The following is a 19,835-nucleotide window of genomic DNA, read 5'->3' on the forward strand; positions in this document are numbered from 1 at the left end:
TAGAGTTCGATCTCAGAACTATCGTTTTTCCGCTTCCGGCTACTCAAAAGTTGAATACACATTTCAAATCAAACGTCAGGTAAATCAATGTCGAACAAGCGAAATATGGTATCCATGGAAGAGAATGCATAATTATAAACCAATGGCCACGATGCATCTTACGTGCGATTCTACTTCAAACGTGAACAAAAAACCCAAATCAATCGAACAAAGCTGAAAAATATGTATTAGATAGTCCCTTTACTCGGATAAGCTGATATCCATTTTAGGCTGTTTGTGAATCGCTTCATTTTTGTTCTCAGAAGCTCCTGTCTCCAACCTCCGTGGTCCGAAAGTTTCAGGCCACGATAAAGAACCAATGGCGCAGAAGGGTTGGACCACGATAAAGAACCAATGGCAAAAACCCTTCTGCGGCGTTTACCTTCCACTACCCTCATAATTTTTTACATTATACTAGTTCATATGGTTGGACACCATTGTAACTTAGATCTGATATTCAAATACACAAGTATTCTGACAATAAACGTAAGACATGATCCGTTAGATGGGACACAGCCTTGTTCCAGCAGCCGGAAATGCATGGTCGTCTTCGGAGTCTCACCGCCCACATCTTCCTAATTCGATGCAAAAGAATAAAATTCTACCGATGTCGCCCACTTCCAGGAGTTGACCACTGTGGCAGCACTCTTCCGCCACCGTTCTGATTGGTTTTCATATCCGGAACATTAGCTTCAAAGTCATAACCAGATAAGTCTAATTCATCATCTATGAATTCACTGTAATCTGGCTCCACATAACGGAAGGTCTCAATAGTATTGCTCTGCGTCTTTAGAGCCCTCTTCTTCGATCTATCTGTGCTTCTGAAGTCGTCATCTTCAAAAATTTGCTTCCGATCCTTGTTACCATCTCTTTTCCTCTTTATATCGTTGCTGTCATTGCTACCGCTGCTGTTTTTATCTGTTTTGAAGTATTCCTTTATGGCAGCTTCAATTGTTTCAAGTATTCGATCTCCGTACCTGGCCACCTTAATTCTGCATTAAGCCAAACAAGTTCAGTATATTGTTTCTTAGGTAGCATCATATAATCATATAACTTGAAACTTACTGGGTAATGCCATTTATCTCGAGGAGTTCATCCTTCGTTCTAGGCATTTTGCTGCTTATGTTTTTAATCGTTGTATTCCTGACTCGAAATGGCAAAAAATCAGGAAACATCTTTAAAGATCGAAGGGACAAATGAAGACATGTATAGTGACACCCCGGGATAAAAATTCCTAACTCCGAAAGAGTAGCAACTTTCCAAAATTACTTTTCCTTCTTTCCTCTGAAAACAAACAGGTATGAAACAGATTTATTCTATTGGGATGAGGAAAAAGAGTAAGAATCTTACGGAAATATGTGGTGTGCCATGACACCATCACCAGCTTCTCTAATGATATTAGTTCGAAGCATTTTCAAAGCAGAAAATATTTTCGTGTACAGAACCTGTAATGAAATTTCAGATAAACAAATCAATTGACGAAGGTCGACTTAGCCCTCATGGTAGTCAGATACTTCAGCAAGCAGAATAGTGTCTTGCCGACATATAAATCTGAAATATGTATCTGTGTACACATGTAATATGTGCGCATCTGTTCCTGTTGACTGCTTAGGTTTCAGGCATAAAGGTCAAGGTTTTGAGTTCGGCCTAGGCAGGAGACAAACTTGACCAAGAAGAAGAATATATAAGACCAGACGAATGCTTCAGATCCTATATAATGCATCTAAGTCTATAAACGCTTCAGATCCTATATAATGCATCTAAACCTATGAACATACCAAATCTCCTTTTGATTGAGGTTGTTCAGTGCCAGTAATTGGAGGGCTCTGCATCCCAGATGTCAGTGAGCCTTTAGCTGAAATCGCTTCGGGGTTTTTCTGTTTGGAAGCTTTTAATGTGGAAGGGAATCTACAATATATTTAAGATGTCAGTCACAATATTGTTGCGAGCAGGTTTATAGGGCAGAAAAGGAACAAAAACTTACAGACTTCAATTGACATTCACAAGACTAAAAGCATTTAAGTGAAAGAAGCATATCATAGCACAATATAAGAACAAGATTAGATAAAAAGAACATATTATTACGATGGTTGGAGTACAAACATGATCATCTCACTTAGCAATCAATGATGAATATAAACCGTGTAAGATATCATGCAAGTTTGTGAAAGCTTTTCTAGTAACAAAAGACGAATGCTAGACTGATAACTAGCGGCTCAGAAACCACAAAGAGGAAACATGCAAAAGCTTTAGTTGACTAATGCTAACTAAATATGACGCAAATAAGAGAAATTTAGTTTTATGGGTTTCGTGGAGGGATTTCAGCAAGCAGATCCTATGGACGATGTTATTCATGGTTGTTAATGGACAATTATTCTAAGCAGGTAGGCATGTTCACCGCAGTTGAAGGATTTTTGGTGAACCTGACTAGAACCTAGAAACCAAATATCCCATCAGCTGTAAAGTGTATTCGTATTCAAAATTTTGAAAACGTATGGTATATAACAAAACTTGAATGTGTTCCAAACAGATTCTAAATTTTTGATACGCAGTTTAGGGGAGACCAATGAAGATGAATGGGAGTGGGGGTCCTTTGAACAAGGTGGATCTACCACAAGTCCATCCCCAGCTGACAGTAATAGTATTGGACACGCTGCACATGCATGGTAGATGGAGATAAAAACAAGTTCTTAAGCATCTAATGCAAAGATCTTTGACATCTTAGTACAATACTCGTAGGGAACTAGCAAAAATAATAGTGAGAATAAAGCCAAAATGTGGTATGACTGGAAAGCCAAACCTTATTAAAACTGTCTTCCTGCCAGAGAAAAGTTCGCGCGCTTTCTGTTCATTAACCTGAAAGAAAAAAAATGACACATGTAATTACTGTACAAAAACTAACAAGCAGCGATGACAGTAAGTGGTATTTTCTTGCCTAGTTTGCTCTTTTCAAGGATGGTGATCTTCATGAAAAACCCAGCATAAGTGAACTGAAAGAATTAAAAGTACCTTTAGTATTGACGATACAGATCCATAAACATCACTTTTCTTGACTTCCTCAACAAGAAGGTCCTCGGTAACAAGATGACGTAATACACGAGAAGCTTCACCCTTGGCTAGATGTTTTCCTGCTCCATGCAGTCTCACAGTCTGATGCCTGTGTTTCTTGACCTAACAATACAAACATAACATTATAATCGATGAATGAAAATAAGATAGAAAGGACAGTACATTTCTTAAAATTAAAGCATACAAATTGGTTTAAGGAGCCCCTGTAGACTTCTAGAATATGAGATGACGAAAACTGCTGCCCTGTTAACTTCAACAGTTCAACCTGAGCACATGTGGCAGAAGTGAATACACAGACAATGCAAGGATTTGCAAACTGTTGCAAGGAATTGACATTCATCAATAGAAACATTGGCCAACATCTCCTAAAAATTATTATCGTTACAAACCAGTTGCTTTGCGATTTCAGTGACATCCTTCTCACTGAAACTTTTAATCTTCAAACAATTATCACACGTCTTTTTGCAGGTTGCACAATCAAAGTTTTCTCCAAAATGAATAAGTTGTAGAAGTCGTCGGCAATCAACACCATTTTCACAATAACTAACCTGCAAATTTTTAGATCATTTTATTTAGTACATGTCTGACGAAACAAGAGGTATGCAATAGTAAAACCTCAAAAACTACACATGAAGCCAAAATCAAGTACCATGCGCAAAAGATTTTCGGTATTCGTTTCCAGTACTCTCCCAGAATTAGCAGTATTGATACGATTGTATCCAGATGTCAGTGGGCTTTGCTCTATAACTCCTTGACTAATCATATGCTTTACTCGAATCTGCAAAAGAATTATAGAGATATATGTAAGCAGAGAAAATTTAAAAATATTATTCCCCTACTTTTTTAAGATGATCAAATTAAACAACCAAAATGCAAACTTGTATTTCCTTTTTCTATTTGCATTTATTTATTGAAATATTGAGTTAAGCACCCAAACAGGTGTTGAACTGGTGAGAGGACATGCCACTTGACCTACAGGCCGTTCGCATTCCAATGCTTACTCATTGTCCAAATACAGAACTGACAAGAATCAAGTAGATACAAGTTTTACTACTCCAACTTACATAGTCACTGTAACTGTAATACAACACACAAGATGAATGCTGACCATCTCTACCAGCTCGACCACACTCCTGAAACATAGTGACGTAGTAAGCTAAAAGAATCCTTAATCTAAGCTTCCCATGCATAAACCATTACTAAGAAATAAGCAGAAGAATAGCTAAATTCCAAAAGTCCAACACTCTGATACCTGATGGTAGCCTTCAATAGACTTCGGGAGAGAGTGATGGATTACAAAGCGGACATCTGGCTTGTTGATACCTGAATTCCAATTCCAATATTGGTAATGGTGTCCCTTATTAATGAAGGCAGAAATCAGCAAAAACTAAAGTACCCATTCCAAATGCCACTGTAGCACATATAACGTTGATTTCATCTTTACTCCACTGCTTCTGGACAAAGGCACGCTGAGCAGGATCCATATTACCATGGTAAAATGCTGCTTTATGGCCACATTCCTGAACAACAGATGCACTCTCAAGCAAAACTAACCAGAAAGAAAGTAAACAAATTTCATCATATCAAAAGTCATAGATTACACAATTAGCAAACAGTAGATACATGTTCAAGAAGCTTCAAGCAATAAATGATTAAGCAACAATACAAGACTTTCCATGTATAATATACAGAAAAGAAGTTAATAAACCCACATAATGAATCAGTGCACATGGAACCATTTTTTATCTTTCTCAAGAAAACATAAAAAGAGCATAAGACTCCATTGAACTACAAAGGGACCAAGATAAGGTCAAACCTGTAATCTTTCAGCAACTTTTTCACAGTCCATTCTTGAGAGACAATAAATTATTCCACTTTCATCGTAATGATTTTCTTTAATGAACTTGTCAATGTCATCCACACACTTCTTAGTCTTGGGAACAACAGAATACCTGCAATTCACAGAACGAATTATCATTTCAACTTCAAATGACAGTTTAGAAAAAGTATGATTTGAAATTTGTAAAACAGATTCCTTGTTTAACACTTGCCGTAAATTTGGACGATTAAAACTTTGCCGGAAAACAATGCAGTTAACAAGACCAAGAGCTTGCACAACATCTTCTTTTACACTAGCGGTTGCAGTAGCTGTTAAAGCCAAAACTGGAGTATTTGGGAACTTCTGTTTCAAGATACCAAGAGCCTGGGCATTTTAAAGAATAGCTTGACATTAAAATGGTGTACCAATCGAGAAGAAAAATCCCATTGCCATGAACTTGAATACTTTTTAAGGCCACAACCTGATAATCTGGTCTGAAATCATGCCCCCACTGACTCACACAATGAGCTTCATCAATAACAATCCTAGAAAGCAATTGACGAGCATTTAAATTCTCCAACTGCCGTAAAAGAGCATCACTTCTGCAGACAAGAAAGATTGGCTTCTTAAAAAGTTATGCAGACTGAGTCAGTACTTAACACCATAGCAATCATTTCAATTGCAATTGAAACAGAAATTATTATAAGGCTGGATATTCATGTTAGTGGTTAGAAATGACTTGACAAGGTCAAGAAATAGAAGATAATTAAATAAAAAGTACAGTGTTCTCAATGATTCCAACAATCAACAGCCAAAATAAATGCCAATTCACATTCCCTAATTAGCAGACAACACAAATTACTTACATCAGTTGTAAGATATATTTATCGTGTTTGACTACTGAAAGAGTCGATTCACATATAGTAGTTGTAAATAACACAAACTTGTTAGTTTCCAGTACCTTTCTATTGACACTATACCTACCAATAAAATGCTGTTTTTAAAGTAATAGAGGGAATACAAATGAACGATGTTTGCAAGCATATAAGATAAACAAATACTCACTTAGCAACTTTCTCTGGGGTGACATATAACAGCTTGTATTTACAATACTCATAATTTAGTTCTCTAAGTATTTCCTGTTGTTCAGTCCACTCCATATTGGCACTTAGGTAAGCAGCAGGAACATTTGCCTAACACATGCCAGAACAGGACATGAGCACGCAATGTAATCGATAGCAGGAAGTGAAACAGTATAAATGAACTAAGGGATGGAAAGAAACATTACCTGCAATAAATGCATTATTTGATCTTGAATAAGTGATACAAGGGGAGAAATAACCAATGTTATTCCTGGACAAATTAGCGCAGGGAGCTACAAGGTACATAAACGCAAGTAAACCCTTTAGTCTAGACAGTATAATGTCTACTTTACCGTAAAGAATGAGACTACTCTACAGGGAACAAATGATGGAGATGCAAGGTACTTGGCCTACAAATAAAGAAACTGAACCAGTAAACTAAGCATGACCATACAAATAAAGACTACAGACTTAAGATGACCAAACAATAGAACTGCTTCTAAGTGAACAGTTTCTATGGTAAGCCTTAAACAGAAATGACTTATCTCGTAAGAAGTTCCAAAAAATAATTCTTTTACCTGATATGTCAAGCTCTTACCCCCTCCAGTTGGCATTAAAACAAAAACATCATAGCCACTCATCGTAGCATTAATGACCTCTCTTTGGTTGAGGCGGAAAGAGTGATTTCCAAACACTTTCTTGTTACCATCCTGAAAGTGGTAGCAGTAGGACAACAATTACAAAATAATAATGAAAGATAATACTAATATGAACTATGGGAATGATCTAGATTAGCACCTCCAGCTTTTTGGTCCATGGAAAATTATCACTACTCCATTTTTTGTCCTTAGAACCTTCAATGTAGTTAACTTCAACAAACTTTGAAATGTATGGTTCCCTCTCAACAGGACAAGATGAGAAATCAAGCCTATCAACAGAAGAGAATGAAACTGATGATGAATTACATCTGTCATATCCTCCAGACTCATTATGTGGATGAACCTGTGAATCAAATCTCATGGGATCAGTCCTGAATGCAGCTGCTTGAGGTGTTTCACATTGGAAAGGCCTGGGAGTTGTTGTTGATGCAGAAAAATGTGACTTTCGCCTTTCTTCGTCCAATGAGTTGTTACAAAGATATCTCTCAAGCTGCTGAATCTGCTTATTAAGCTGTAACCTAACAATGGGAATACACTGTTTTCCTTTATGACTTTGTAAAATATAACAAAATAATAATAAATGTGAACCAAAAATCCAAAAATAACAGTCTGAAGCTTTGTTGCATAATACATGACTTGTAGAGAACCAGAGCATTTTTCCGCCAGTTCTTTTCTTTCACTTGTTTATTGTTATCCACAATTCCCTCAATATAGATATACCTTGACTCTCACAAAGAAAATCAAATCAAGATGAAAGGGGGTGGTATGTAAACCTATCTTGGCGAAGCTTATTTATTTGTTCTGGACTGAGGTCATTAACATCATCAAGCAGTTCATTTGATATGATAATTAGGGTATCCTTCATTTCCTGCAAATGACTTGCAGCTTCTGGGCAAAGTCCTATCTGTATCACATTCAGGAATTAGGCACATTAAGCTGTCCACATATTTAGATGGAGCCACAAAAAGCAGAATATAGATGACAAGCATACCTTAAACCCATGACTGCAATTTGAACACAATTCCGGTGGCAAACTAGTAGCAGCTTGTCTTGCAATATTATCTTTATCTATAAAGGGAGCAATGGGTGGAAGCTTGGAAATTGATGGTTGAGGCGTGCAACTTGATTGGTACTGTTCCACTATCTGGTCAACATCAATATTCTGAACCAAAGTAAATGAGTTCAGTGAAATCAACATTTGCACGAACAAAGACAACACAACATAAGCCTTGGGGAAAATAGAAACATAAAACAATGTTCAAATTTTACACACGAGTAGTCCAAATGATACATAACCCGTAACATGGATTGACTAGTAGCAATTAAGTCACCATACAAAATAGCACTTAAGTAGAACTGTAACAACCACATGCTAGTTAGTGAACTTTCATTTAGATCTTGACAGTAGTAGCCTTATTCAACAGATATTTACCAAAATAGCCAGATTAAATAAGCAACAACTAAACCACAATGATCTAAAATAGTGATATGAATTACCTCAAGAATGCCATCATCGTCGTCGTCCAGGTCATTAACAAAAACTTTTGCAGAGTCTTTCCCTTGGCGGGTATGAACACTATTGTTGCCAAGAGATAAATCCAACGCCCGAGCATCAGAACTGTTGACCATTGATGCTCTGAACTGACTTTGCCGTCCAAGATTTTTCCCTGCATCTGCAACATTAACATTACTTGACGGAAACGGATTGCCCGAACAAGTTGCCGCTTCACTGTTCCTGGTATTAGTTCCATTCATGTATTGATGTGTTGGCATATGTGCGCGACTCTTATCAATGTTGCATGAGCTTGGCAAAGTTGTTGTTCCAACATCACGACGACACTCTGCATTAACATCCTTAACTAGAAGAGTTTTTCCAGGTTTTGTGTAGTTCCTACAAGAAATCTGAAGATTGGAAAGAGCATGCCAAGCCTGCCAAAATTTCCCAATTCAGAAGCAAAAGCCAAATCAGAAAGCTTTGGCAGGAAAGGGCTGGTAGAACCCCAGTTTGTCAAAAATGTTGAAAAAACCAATTAACCAAGTCAAAAAGACAAATGAGATTGACTACCCCTCATCCAACATGGTTACCTTTTGAACTTGTGCACTCTGTAATCTTTCAGTATTCTGAATTGGACAAGCCATTGAGCTAAAAGCATAAAGAGAACCTTTGTTAGAAGGAAAAAACTCCCAATTGACTCAAGATATACACCAGGTTAAATGCTTTGAGATAATAGTATCATTAGTTGTATAAAAATCCATGTCTACCATCACGAACGAGGAGTATCCAACAGTCATCAATTATTGGATTCGAGGAAAACAAAAAATGGAATTCACAAAGGCATCCATTCTTAAAATGATGTATTATATATCTATCGCAAACAATGGCGGCTTTGGCCAAGTGCAATAGGTGCCCTTGCACAGGACCCCAATCTCAAAGGGTCCCTAAATGATGATATCATGTATATATGTTCCACCTTGGTTTGTGTAAAATGATCTCATCTTAGGGAAACATTGTAGGATTTGTATATGAATAAGAGAAATAATGGTCTCCATCTGTATTAATAGGAATCACTTTTATGTTTTTTCAATTTGGTTCTGCTGGCTTTGCTCTAAATTGTGTTTTATTTTCATGATTATTGTTGATTTGAAATTTTAGATACCTTATTAATACAACTATAGACATATAAATTAGCTTCACTATGTCGGGGTTCTCTTATGTAGGGACCCATACCCCTAAAATCTCAGAACCGGCCCTAATTACTAAGGTAGATGAAACTTAGAATTAGCGGAAACAAACAATAAATCCTGCAGCTAACACAAACACGAGCTGTATTTTACCCAACCAAACGACCACAATCACCAAATACAAAAACTGGTGTCAAGTTGTCACCAAATAACAAGTAATCCTCAAGCTAAAATGAAATAACAGTAGGAAAAAACCCAACAAAAAATAAACAAAACATGTATCACCGCGACATACCCGGAACCCATTGCCCCTTCGGCATGAGGTTTTTGTGTTGGTAAGGAGAAAATGAAATTTGAGCTCAGAATGTTATGTGGGCACGAGAAATTATTAAGTGCATTGACATGTTCCAACAAATTAGCCTTAAAAGGCGTCTGGGCGCAGAAATCTTGCCCCAGATTGGGACGACTGCACATACCCGAATTCCAAATAAATAACAAGCAATCCGGAAAATGAAAAGTAAAAATGCTGTATCTTTGTTCCTCTTACTCTTGCCTCATATGCGATGCCCTATTCATTGCTCCAACACATTTGCGTATTCGGGATCAATGGAGCTTCTTCGCGCCAAAATCTGCTGCGGATTGAATGAATCCGGGCTTTCTACGAAAAGGACGAAGTGGTTGAAGAGCAAGGAAAACACGGCAAATTTGGGATTGCTGGAAGTGGGATGAGAAGGGGAAAATTTATACCTTGAAAATTGCACTAATCCGAAGACGCTCTGCTGAAATGAAACCCTAGAAATGCTAGTGAGGCGCCTGGAGACGTACGGTTTCCTTCGGTGGTCGATGCTACGGCAACTGAGATTTCAGGGTTGTCTCTCTAACGGGGGAGAGAGAGAGAGAGAGAGAGAGTGAGGGAGTTTCAAAAGAAGGCGCGGTGACTAGTGGCGGGATATATTATTTTGGCTTAAAACCAAATAATTTGTTCGAGGTTATATTTTCAACTCTATGATTTTTAATTTTTTTTTTATACCGTTTATAATTTGCCACCACATTTTCAACTAAAATTTTTATTAAAATCAAATAATTGTTATAAATAAGCAAAAGTTAAAGGGATAATCTTTGATAGGAACATGAGAGAAACGGATACAAAATATCATATTTTTTAATTTTGTAATTATAACACAAAAAGATTGCAGGAAAAAGAGGAAGAGAGCAATACTAATATTATTGCTTTCACTTCCTTTTTATTGTTGAGTATTGTAATCACACACGAAGCGCTCTTTATTAAAGCCACATCCGTGACAAACTAAAAGTGCAATGATTGCTCTTTTTGAAAACTTCACACAACAACAATTACACTATTATTACCCTTTTGAAAACATCATATAACAACAATTACACTATTATGAACATCCATTCTCATAATTTTACAATAATAATTCGTTTGAGGTCACACCACTTTAGACTAATAATATGAAATCAGATTTTTAGTGCCCTAATGTATTAAATAGTACCTGAACAAAATTATCCAGCCTCATCATTTTGATACTCCTCACACAACCGCTTAAATACACCCAAAATTATGTATTATTAATCCACTTCGCACCGTTTCGCCATTTTTATTTCCCTCTCTCTCTTTTTATCGGATTCTCTCTTCAGTCTCTCTCTGCATCTCACGAGTCACGAAGGCCCTGCGCAATTCTCATGGCTGGCAGCCATTAAATTTCTATTGCTCATATTAGGTTTATATTTTTTTTTTTTCCTCTTTCTGAAATTCTCTCTTTTTATTTTATGTTTTTTTTCTGTAATTTATCTGGACTTCCCTTTTTTCGTTTTGTCTATCAATCTTTTATTTTATCATCAATTTTTCTCGTCTGATATAGTACTAAGCTCAATATTAATAGTCGGTCTTTATTTAATGCTGCATCAAAAACTTGACTATTTAGACTACTAGTTGATGCACATATTAGTCATTTCAGAGCATCTTCAAATGAGATGTTAAAAATAATGTCAAAATTATATTTGATAGCTGATGTGGCAAATTGAATACAAGTGTTAAATCCTATTATTTTCCAATAAATATGTTAAATATGTATTTTATTATTTTATTGGGTCAGAGTTACATTAACTATTGAAAAATAATCAAAATTAATTTTAGTTCTTATTCTTGTTAATGGGACCCATGAATTAAAAAATTAAATTAAAAATATTTGACTTCTTCTTTGTTTGCCATAAAAATAGTCAGCTAGAAAGTAAGAAGTCAAATGACTCAACTGCCACATCATATTTGGCATATCCATTAGAGAACACTTGAACGTCTTTTAATCTTATTTGGCATATATATTTGACATCTTCTTTGAAGATAACCTCACTTGTTTATGCTATATCTCCATTTCTCACGATCACGTCTACCTGGTTGAATAGGGCAACTTCGGAAAACACATCGTAAACTTAATATTTTGAACCACTTTGCCTATATAACACATATGCTTAATGATTTAATAAATTAATATTTACCGCACATTATATTTGAAAGCACTTTCATTATCAAATGGTCAACATAGATACCAATTTTAAATAATTCAGTAATGTGGATCATGACGGTTTTAATCTATACACGACAGAATCTCTTCCGTGTACCACAACACCAACAAATCACTTAAGACGGTCAATTAGTGACAAGTAAATACAAGGGTCATGGCGGTTTTAAATCTATACACGACATAATCTCTTCCGTGTACCACAACAACAACAAATCAATCAAGACGGTCAATTAGTGACAAGTAAATACAAGGGTCCAATAATGTCCTTGTTAGAGACTATTCCTGCTATCATACAGCCAAACTAATACCTGTATACAGATATTGAAAAATAGGAAATATCATACACATCACCAATTACTGAATTCCGGGTGTCGACTTAAAATCTAAACATTATGCAACATGCACAATCATTAGTACTGTCATGATTATAACCACAACCCTTTCAAAATATTTCATTTATGTCTTCGGTCATAGTTTAATAACTTTAATTCTTAATGCGATTGTAAGCATAAGTTTTGTTATCTAGACACTCATTGTTTCTAACTCTCTTTATAATAACAACGTAGATAAATGCTAAGAAGACTCTCAAAGTAGGACTCTCCAATCTCTATGGACTGTCCGCCATCTTATGTTTTTGGCTAATATTGGCACGAAAATTATGTTAAGAGGTGACAGAAAGTCCCACTTTTCAGAGTTGAAAAAAGGTATTTTCTTTCCGTTATGTTTAGCATTCTTACAATACCTGTCACTATTTACACTGAATGCATCTTCTGAGGTACAACAAAACAAAATATAAGGCTAGCACTACAAAGTTACAAACTCTATCCTTTGGATAGCAAACAATGAACAATGAGGCAACTAAGACAGAGATACTCTGAAGCAGCCTAAAGAATTCCATTTTTACAAAGAAAAAATGAGAAGAGATGCCGAAAGCAGTAACATCACCTTCTCATCTCCTCGGCAGGTCCAAGATCGCGTTCATTTCTATTTGTGCAGGCCTTGACGCACTTGGATTGCCAAACTTCTCAAGTTCTCTTGCAATCTGAACATCACTAGGTCTATAGTACTGATACAAAAACTTTACAACAAAGCGTGGAGCCATTGCAGCTATGATGATTGCCAACAAACATAACCAAAACGATGCAGTCTTTATGACATGAAAAATGGCCCTGTCAAATTATGTTGGAGTTGCAAAGATTAGCATATACCAATGCAAGTGACATCTATAATAGAAAACTTCAGAAATGCATGTGTAGAGCTTCTCGAAGCACAATATACTCGTTAGCATTCATAAGTAATGTCATGTTCTACCATGAGCATGAAGTTATCCTACATTATTATTTGGGATAAATATACTGTGGCCTCCCATGCAAAGAAACACTTGCATTTAATTATTTGTTGAAAATAGTAAGCAATCATGAGACAACTATCCAGTTTTGTGTTCTTTATTTGCCTCGGTATGGCGAATTATTGGATTTACACTAATTGGATAAGTCAACGAGTTTGAGGGGACCTATATATCATGATATTCAATCTTTGATCATTGCATGACATGAAATGCAGCATAAATGCTTGCCGCTGCTTCCTATAGGGTGTCGTAGTTTAAACAAGCTAGATGCAATTATGTTTGTGCAAAAATCAAGATATACACGCAATACTACAAGATTAGAGGGCATACCAGTATCCAACCAGTGAAGGTATAGCATCGATGACAAAGACACAAATCCAAGTTGCAATTATAGATCCCCAAATGGCTGCATGTGTAATCCAATTCCACCGGATAACATCCATAGCCAAATGCAAATTAACCAAAATTACCACTGCAAGCGTCCAAAGATCCCCTATACTTGATCTATCAATGCTGCTGCCCCAATATGCAAAGAGAGGGATAAAGAAGACAGCCAGACTTTGCCAAAATGTGTCAACAACCGTTAACCAAAATAATTTTGAGTTGTAGCATTCTTGTCTCTGACCAGCTCTGTATAGTTGAGGATAATCTAGAAGGGTCCTTCTGCTTAGGTCCTTGTCAAGAATCCCGACAACAATTGTAGGTACTGCCGTGTAGATTATAGAATACAACATGCTGCTCCAGTCGGTGATTGCAGTTGTCAAACTAAAACAAGTGAAGAGCACGTACCTACACAGACCACAAAATATAATCAGCTACAACAATAAGCAAGACTTCATACAGATTCTTCTCCTGTATTTTCCTTTACTGGTTGGCTCCATTTACTCCTCCCTTTGGAAAGATAAAATAAAACTCACAGCATGATCTAAACGTCAATTATAATTTGGAACACATTACACTCTGGACATAGAGACCTACTTTGAAACTGACCAGCTTCAAACTTTTAGCATCAAGTTCAAACTTCATTTCTACAACATTTCTAGCTTGAAATTAGATGATGAATTATAATGGAAGCCAGAGATTTTTTCCTCTCAATGACATTGATTTCAGACCTAGACAACCATGAATAATCCTCTCCCTAGTATTTTGTTTCTTTATTTTTTTTTATTTTTTAATTCTTTTAAAAGAAAAACAAAGAGTCCAAGACAAAGTTCAGGCTCAAGGAAAGCAACTGAAATCTGCCGAACAACCACAGAGTGTAACTGAGAATTTATCTGATGAAGAATTACTCACCAAAACAAAATAAGAACAAACACTGCATTCCTGTAGAAATTGTATAATATCATATAGCCCATCCGCTGGTAATTCCAATGCCCATGTACCAATAAAAGGGGAACTAAGAATCTGAACTGCCCCATTGCAAAATCTGATGACATGACAGCTTGCCGACCTTCTTGGCCACTGATGCCAACTCCCACATCAGCCATTTGGATCATTGAAACGTCATTAGCACCTATCAATATAACAAAAGAACTTCCTACTGTCAACACCAAATGTTAATGAGAGTGGGCATAAGATACTGATTCTGGTATTGGAAACATATCTACACAAGTGACATAAACAGAATAGTGCTTACCATCCCCAATGGCAAGTGTCATATCAGCCGTCCTGTTCTTCACAAGGGCTACAATTCCAGCTTTTTGTAATGGAGCCACTCGGCAACAAAGCACCACAGTACAGTAACTTGCTAATTCAAAGAGCTGCGGTATAAATATTTTAGACCAGCATATAAGACAATATCTCACAATAAAATAAAAAAGGCAAATGGAATTGTCTAGATATTTAGAAAACTAAATAGGTAGGTCTAAAAGCAATTACCTTTTCCTCAAGTTCACTGTCAAGAATATATACAAGGCTGGTACCATCAATGATTAAAGCTACCTGAGTTCCACCATGTCCAGAGCTTCCTCTGTCGGTTTGTGTATCTGCAGACACCGTCATGAGCTTCCTAGACATTAGTATGGCATCCTCTAAACTCCGTCGACATGAATCCCTGGAGCTACTGTTAATTATAATCTGTGTCATTCTTCTTGTTAGAAGCTTTGATGAGTAGCCGATTGATATGGCAGTTTCTTGCTTGTCCCCTGTCAAAACCCATACCTGAACCCCTGCTGTTCTTAGAGAGTCTATCGCTTCAGGCACCCCCAGTTGGAGTTTATCTTCAATGCCAGAGGCACCTAGTATAATGAGATTGTTTTCTATGTTGCCAGCAACCTTGCGAAGTAGAGCAGCCCTACCAATTAAAGCAGTGCTTGCTTCCTCAAAAGATGAGTGCCACTGCTCAAATTTTGTAGCACTCAGTTCTCTCATGCCCACAACAAGTGTTCTCAAACCCAAAGAGGAGTAAGCATGAATATGGGCTTCTGTTGCTCGTATTATATCCAAGTTCAATCGTTTGTCTATTACACTGAACATGGTTGTGTCAGCACCTTTTACAAAGACTTTGATGGTCTTATCAGGGCACCCCAATATAACCGACATTCTCTTCCGATCACTATCAAACTCATGCAAACCCAAGACGTTGAACCTGCAATGCCCAGGATTGGTAAGTTATGAACGAGAAATGAAAAATCTTTATTTCTCAAAAGGAAGTTCAGTATTAATATCACTAGATCGTAATCATAGGGATTACACAAGCATGATTACTCAAAGTCAGAAGTATCCATATATAAATTAATTAAGGACACTGTGAAATTACCGTTGCCTATCCCCTTGGATATCGATAACTATATGACCAGAGGTTCGTTCAATAAGCATAAAACCATAGGCGGCAGCAGCATAAACCAATGCTTGTTCATCTGGAGACTCCCCTTGGTAATCCAATAATCCCCCATTTGGATCAGACGTGTCTACAACAAGAGGCACAATGGTATTACAAGCTGCCAATGCAAGGAAGAACTCGTACACATGTTTGCCCTCATTTGTGTCCTTTCCACTTCTGAGTAATTGCTGAAGATCTGGGTCAGCCTTCACCTTCATCTTTGGCCTCAAAATCTTCCCATCAACTGATACGAACAAGAAAAATAAGAATTTGTAGACTGGTAAAACAATTGGAAGTAATAATCAGAAGAAAACATAATCAAAAGAAAAACATTTATTACCTTCGACAGAGTACCCCACTTGCTCCGGACTACTTCTCCCACCATTATAATCTACTCCCCAAATGCTTGCACATTGAAATTCCATTTTATTCTCTGTCAGCGTACCAGTTTTGTCTGAGAATACATACTTAATTTGTCCTAAATCTTCATTGATATTCAAAGCTCTGCACTGAAATCTTGAATCAGAGGACTCATCATACATTTGACCATCCCTGATCATGAAGTAAGCCTGACCCACCCGGACAAGCTCCATAGAAATGTACAATGAGATGGGGATCATGATCTGGAACACAATGACAGACATAAGGAACGTGAAAAGAATCTCCAAGCCCCATCCATAATAGTTATAATCATCCACTTTCCCTTTGGAGTAGTCCTGCTTCCTGTAGAAAAGTATGTCATCCAACTCATCATTGTTGTGTCTCAACCAAACCGCAGCACAGAATGAGACAACTGTACACAAAGCGACAAGAAACCCGGAGAGCAAAATGATCTCAAAGTTCATACGGGTCTCAAGGCGACTCCTCTTGGATGGGGCTCCAGAGCTATTGAGCATAACTTTGGTCTCACGACCGACATATACAGCAACTCCAATTACCCAATGAGTATTCTTAAGCTCACACCCTCGAAGTATAATGTTAGAGGGTCCCAGTGACAATCTCTTCCCATCAATTTCCATGAATGCGTGAAATCCGTATATGTTCCTGTTGGGATTTTCACATTTAATCAACCCTGTAATCTTCTCCTTATCAGGCATCTTGGAGAGGGTTTCTTGTTTTGCATACCGCGTCTTCAAATTTGATTCCCCATCTAAATTGATTGTCTGCACATAAGCAACCCCAGTTGGATCACTCGTCGAAAGCAGTACCATATCACAAGGTATAGCCTCACTTGCTTGAATTTTGATGATTTCACCAACTCGAACATCCTTCCATTTTTTCGGATGGAACTGATTACCAACCAAAACTGATGCCAGACGATTGTTCTCAATTCTATCAGACCGATGCCGCCTATAGTCCTCGAAGCCATCCTTAACAGCAGTAACAAGCAACACAAATGCCAGTGGCAAAATGGAAACTCCGCGGCCAAAAACCGCCAGCTGGGGGAGCTGATTGAGCACGGCAATCACAAGAAAATATATGTACGCTACCCTATGAAACTGTTCAAACAAATTTCTAGGCAAAAATGTAAAAACTGAGTACTTTGCCGTCCTAATTGAATTACCAGAATACTCGAACCTCTCATTTGTCTTAGCAAGATCATCTATATAAACAACCCTTGCATCCTCCTCGTTCAGATCCTTCTGGGACAAGCTGAGCGCTTCCGAATCAGCTCCTCTCGATCCATACCGCACTGGCTTCGATTCGAGATCGCCGAAACTCACTTCCCGAACAGAATTGTTGCCCGAATTCTTGGATTGAAGGGAAGAAATGCTTTCCCGAACAGAATTGTTGCCGGAAGCCTTGGATTGAAGGGAAGAGACGCTTCTTTGGGAGGAAGATTTGAAGGTGGGGGGTTCAACAACGCTTCCTTGGGAGGAAAATTTGAAGGTGGGGGGTTCAACAACGCTTCTTCGGGAGGAAGAAACGCTTCTTTGGGAGGAAGATTTGAAGGTGGGGGGTTCAACAACGCTTCCTTGGGAGGAAGAAACGCTTCTTTGGGAGGAAGAAACGCTTCTTTGGGGGGAAGATTTGAAGGTGGGGGGTTCAACGTTGATGGAATTGTCAGCTGCAGCTGGGTTTCTGGAATCCATGCCGGAAAACGATCCAGTGCCACCGGAAGTGGGATTTGCGATATCGGAATAGACGGGTAGAGCAGGGAGGTGTTGGGTATTGGGGGTTCTTGGAGATGGGATCAGTAGAGGCCGCTTCGAGGTCATGATCCGAACAAGATTCAGATCACAGAGGCCTCTCCGACCAGCATTCAGTCAACAATATCCACGAAATACCCAGATATCGAATCCGACCAAAGTCCCAATATTTCACAAGAACATCAACGAAATCTGGAAAACAAATGAGCCCAGAAAAGAACGCGAGTGAATAATCCAGTAGAGTCAGCTAAACATGCAAGAACTGTCCATCCAAATTAATACAGAAAGTTAGGAGAGAGAGAGAGAGACTGTTTGGGTTGAGCTTAGTGGGTTAACATATCAGAGGAAAGAGAGGAATTGCAGACAACAACAATGGCGGTCGAAGGAAAGGTGTGATGGATTTGGAAATGAACGATAAAGAAATGTAAAAGGTCAAAGGGAGAGGCATTACGGAGTCTGAGGAGGAAGGAGGAAGCCGGCTAATACAATAAATGTGGAAGAAGAGCAAGTCGTAACGGGTGGCGACAGCAAACGTAATCAAAATTCAAATAATGTTACAGAAGTCCTTGTCCTTCTTCCTCTCCTTCTTTTCTTCTACTTGTTTATTTTCAAATATTCTAGAAGGAAGGAAGGGCTGCTCGTGATTGGAATCCATTTAGATTAATTAAGCTGGAGATTAGCATTAAATTATTGTATTTAAGTGAATTAGAATTGTGCGTGGGGTGTGGGTGTCGGAGTTTGACCGCAGGATCCTTTTATTTCCATTTTGTCTCCTTTCCTGTAGCTACAGCTCCTGTAATAACTATGATAAATTTCTCAATTTTTTCTTAAACTGGGAAAAAAAAAAAAAAAGCAGCTATATCATATATGATATATGTTATAAATCCTGAACAATTAATATCACAAGATTTTTTTTAATAAAAACGATATGTTTATTTTAAATTAAAATAAAGAAAATAGTGGACTTGCTTATTGAGAGACTTAATCTGTTTTCTCAACCGCTTATGTTGATAATATAGTTTGTTCAAAAAAAAAAAACTACGATCAAAAGTTCTCCTCTCCCCTTGCAAAAATGGTATTGCTACTACATTTTCATATTACATTTGTACAACATCTCTAATAAAAATGTGGTAAAAATATAGTATGAAAAATGTAGTCAGCACAACATTTCATTCTCTTATTTTCTTATGGAACAAAAAAAAAAAATATATATATATATATATATTATATACATATTATGGGCATATAAGGCTAATGCATGTAGAAAGCGAACAAAGTGTCATTGTAGTTAAAATGTCTTATGCATGCACAAATGTAGAAAGGAGAAAAGCTCTGTATGTCTCGCGTAGGGCCGTCGTGTAAAAAAAGTTGCGTGCATGTATATATTTGGCCAATAATGACAGCAAGCTTGTCTTATTTGAGGAATGTCGAATATCTTGTATATTTTCTTTTTCTTTAATTTAATTTGATTACTGCGTGTCAATCACGGTTAGACATATGGGTGGACATGATTCGGTTCAGATTGAGCCTCAAGAGAGATTTTGAAGTGTGATCTGCACACAAAGTGGTACATTACGTATCATTATACAAATAGTGAGATATGTATCTTAAAAAGTTAATAAC

At 37.4% G+C, this 19,835-nt stretch overlaps 2 protein-coding genes across 4 annotated transcripts; both read right to left on the reverse strand.

Annotated features, from left to right (window-relative positions):
- Positions 1–203: 203 nt before the first annotated feature.
- Positions 204–10,280, reverse strand: LOC103946115 (ATP-dependent DNA helicase Q-like 4A). Of its 2 annotated transcripts, none has more exons than XM_048572664.1 (26): positions 10,098–10,280; positions 9,904–10,008; positions 9,646–9,816; positions 8,754–8,811; positions 8,166–8,597; positions 7,660–7,830; positions 7,442–7,572; positions 6,808–7,186; positions 6,588–6,719; positions 6,216–6,302; positions 5,993–6,120; positions 5,409–5,529; positions 5,160–5,311; positions 4,925–5,060; positions 4,505–4,628; positions 4,361–4,431; positions 4,173–4,241; positions 3,758–3,886; positions 3,498–3,656; positions 3,293–3,373; positions 3,049–3,210; positions 2,840–2,895; positions 1,818–1,947; positions 1,390–1,484; positions 1,105–1,182; positions 204–1,031 (listed from the first exon to the last, which is right to left on the reverse strand). In XM_048572664.1, exons 2-26 carry the CDS (start codon positions 9,924–9,926, stop codon positions 641–643), a joined length of 3,666 nt encoding a protein of 1,221 aa, XP_048428621.1. In that variant the 5' UTR covers positions 9,927–10,008; positions 10,098–10,280; the 3' UTR covers positions 204–640. The 2 variants fall into 2 exon arrangements, with proteins under 2 accessions (XP_048428621.1, XP_009355024.2); XM_009356749.3 differs by having other exon boundaries at positions 9,898–10,008.
- A 2,307-nt stretch (positions 10,281–12,587) lies between these two features.
- On the reverse strand, positions 12,588–18,378 carry LOC103946114 (phospholipid-transporting ATPase 1). 2 transcript variants are annotated; one of them, XM_048572695.1, is made up of 8 exons: positions 17,837–18,378; positions 16,403–17,785; positions 16,000–16,306; positions 15,120–15,828; positions 14,878–15,001; positions 14,535–14,754; positions 13,572–14,030; positions 12,588–13,062 (listed from the first exon to the last, which is right to left on the reverse strand). In XM_048572695.1, exons 1-8 carry the CDS (start codon positions 18,279–18,281, stop codon positions 12,843–12,845), a joined length of 3,867 nt encoding a protein of 1,288 aa, XP_048428652.1. In that variant the 5' UTR covers positions 18,282–18,378; the 3' UTR covers positions 12,588–12,842. The 2 variants fall into 2 exon arrangements, with proteins under 2 accessions (XP_048428652.1, XP_048428651.1); XM_048572694.1 differs by having other exon boundaries at positions 16,403–18,378.
- Positions 18,379–19,835: the final 1,457 nt, after the last annotated feature.

This window comes from the organism of the source record quoted next, unplaced genomic scaffold, assembly GCF_019419815.1.
Source record: "Pyrus x bretschneideri cultivar Hongxiangsu unplaced genomic scaffold, Pyrus_bretschneideri_v1 Contig62, whole genome shotgun sequence".
Taxonomy (NCBI): Eukaryota; Viridiplantae; Streptophyta; class Magnoliopsida; order Rosales; family Rosaceae; genus Pyrus; species Pyrus x bretschneideri.

Excerpts from the sequence above, each read along its gene's own strand:
- LOC103946115 (XM_009356749.3), bottom strand. The coding sequence starts at position 9,926 with ATGAATAGGGCATCGCATATGAGGCAAGA. Across the intron at positions 3,211-3,292 it reads GGGGCTCCTTAAACCAATTT|GTCAAGAAACACAGGCATCA; the intron begins GTATGCTTTAAT and ends TTGTATTGTTAG. Across the intron at positions 1,485-1,817 it reads CTCAATCAAAAGGAGATTTG|GTTCTGTACACGAAAATATT; the intron begins GTATGTTCATAG and ends ATTTCATTACAG.
- LOC103946114 (XM_048572694.1), bottom strand. The coding sequence starts at position 18,281 with ATGACCTCGAAGCGGCCTCTACTGATCCCATCTCCAAGAACCCCCAAT. Across the intron at positions 15,829-15,999 it reads ATCCAAGGGGATAGGCAACG|GTTCAACGTCTTGGGTTTGC; the intron begins GTAATTTCACAG and ends TGGGCATTGCAG. Across the intron at positions 13,063-13,571 it reads CCTTCACTGGTTGGATACTG|GGCCATTTTTCATGTCATAA; the intron begins GTATGCCCTCTA and ends ATAATTTGACAG.